The 2003-nt window shown below is 53.3% G+C and overlaps 1 protein-coding gene across 1 annotated transcript; it reads left to right on the top strand.

Moving 5' to 3' along the window:
* Positions 1 to 190: 190 nt before the first annotated feature.
* CABS01_17065 (uncharacterized protein) lies at positions 191 to 1343 on the top strand (the record flags this gene model as incomplete). The annotated part of the gene is made up of 2 exons (XM_060550392.1): positions 191 to 1243; positions 1314 to 1343. The coding sequence occupies 2 exons, from the start codon at positions 191 to 193 to the stop codon at positions 1341 to 1343; spliced, it is 1083 nt and encodes a 360-aa protein (XP_060397704.1).
* Positions 1344 to 2003: the final 660 nt, after the last annotated feature.

Raw genomic sequence — 2003 nt, forward strand, 5'->3', positions numbered from 1 at the left:
TAACGATTGTGACCGTCCAACACGGATACGCGTCTTGCAGTGCTCCCAGAAGTTTCGGAAAGCCTTCAGACCACGGATTTATCGGCACAACGTTCTGTCAGAACGCTGTTCTGCTGCTCGATGGGCAGTTATTCACTGCCGTGATGATGCCGTGGCATTCCGCGTAGTCGAGGCATCGGTGTATGCTGGGATGGATGTTTGGGCCCCGCAGTTCGCCATCACGCTGACCGAAATGTTCCCAAGGCGGTTTGTATTGAAGCTTTCACGAATTCTGGGTCAGTCTGCTGCTAGTCTGTCCCCATTTGCCGTCGCCGTTCTCAAGCGAAGAGAGGAACTCGTCACGTCTATTCTAAGCATAACGAGTGCAACGGAATGGCACTTGGACAAGTTGCTCGCTCCAGATATCACGACGTATCTGGGAAAGTTGACAGGAGATCAGCCGTCATCAAGTAGCCAACTTACGCCTCTTCATATTGCCTCCGCCACTGGTCTGGACGCTGTCGTCAAGCGGATCCTCGAAAAACCGGCACCGGGGGTGGTCTCGAAAGACGCGCGTGACCGCACCCCGCTGTCCTATGCGATACAGTGCCCGCTTACACGTAGCTCAACCATCCGACTGCTCCTTCGACAACAGACCGATCTTCAAGGCAGGATAGCCCTGAAGAACCACGCGGACCGCCTCTTGAAACACTGTTGCCGAAATGGCCTATTTCGCCTTGCCGCATGTTTCCTTGAACATGAAGTACGATGTGACCTGCAACATCTCCTTCGCTTGGCTCTTCTGGCTCCCTCGGCGTCTCTTCCGGGGAGGTCTAGCTCTGATAGAGCCGTCTTGATTCGGAGGCTGATTCGACGCGGGGCCAATCCGAATGGCATGGTGCGGGCAACAGATGTCGATATTGATAAACGGCCACTCCTTTCTGAGTTGGCAATGACATCGCATGAGGCGACAGAGCGTCTGATTGCCGTTCGAGATGTCGATGTGAACATCCTAGATAAGTACGGCCAGACGGCCTTAACTCGGTTGTTATTGGAAAACCACTCGGCGCGCAAGACGGTAGCACTGCTCCTGGAGCGCGGGGCAAAGTTACAGCCACACTCCCTTGGAGGTATCATACGGGATACAACGTTCCGGACGCACCAGGAGCTCGTGACGTTGGTTTCACGTCGCGAAAACACATTCGAACTATTTCGTCTCCTTTACAAGCACTGCAACTCTCACTCGGCGAAGGACCAGACGGAGGTAAACTTCCTGGCCTCAATTCCTTGGGAGTCCGAAATATTGGCACGAATGTCTGACAGTGACATCAAAGACATTCGAAAGGGAAATGTTTTTCCTCTAAGCCCATATTTTGATTTAACTCTGGCGCCCAAGGGCCATCACGGCTTTTGAGGTCAGAAACAGCAAGATGTAGCTTGGTAGTAAGGTCGTTATCCAAGGGCTTTGCGATGCGATCAGATTCGGGTTCATGGGCGATAGCCAAACCTTCACGGAGGTGAGGGCAAGAACAAGATCAGGTTAAGGGAGGGGGAGTGGGGGGTTGACCTCTTTCTCACTTAACCGTTACATAGATCTAATAACGTCAATGAACGATCAAGATTCTAGACTCACCACCGCAGGTGAAAGCATGCTACCAAGTAGATGTGATCGGCTACATTGGACTCGGAAGGAAGCTTTGTTACTCGGCCGTCCGACAATTCATTCGCGATAGGTTACCTGCTGGTAGACGTCGTCTTTATTTTTCGCTACTAGTCATCGGTTCAAGCGAACCGGAATCTGCAATTGCGAACTCGGGATGCCAGCGACACATCGTAGAGACTCGTGTAGGGACTCGTGGTGTCTCGGGGACAGTGGCATCAGGTGAAAGAAGCGGAGCGCGTGATCGTCAAGTTCGAGGGCGCTTTCGGCTTCAGGTGTCACACAGCCCCGATGGCCCTGCAAAGGCGTTGTGGCCAGCCAGTCGAGGCTCCTTCCCCGGCCACGGGCCACATGTGTGCAAGTC

The sequence above is a fragment of the Colletotrichum abscissum genome, assembly GCF_030869225.1.
Source record: "Colletotrichum abscissum strain IMI 504890 chromosome Unknown Scaffold_302.1, whole genome shotgun sequence".
Lineage (NCBI taxonomy): Eukaryota > Fungi > Ascomycota > Sordariomycetes > Glomerellales > Glomerellaceae > Colletotrichum > Colletotrichum abscissum.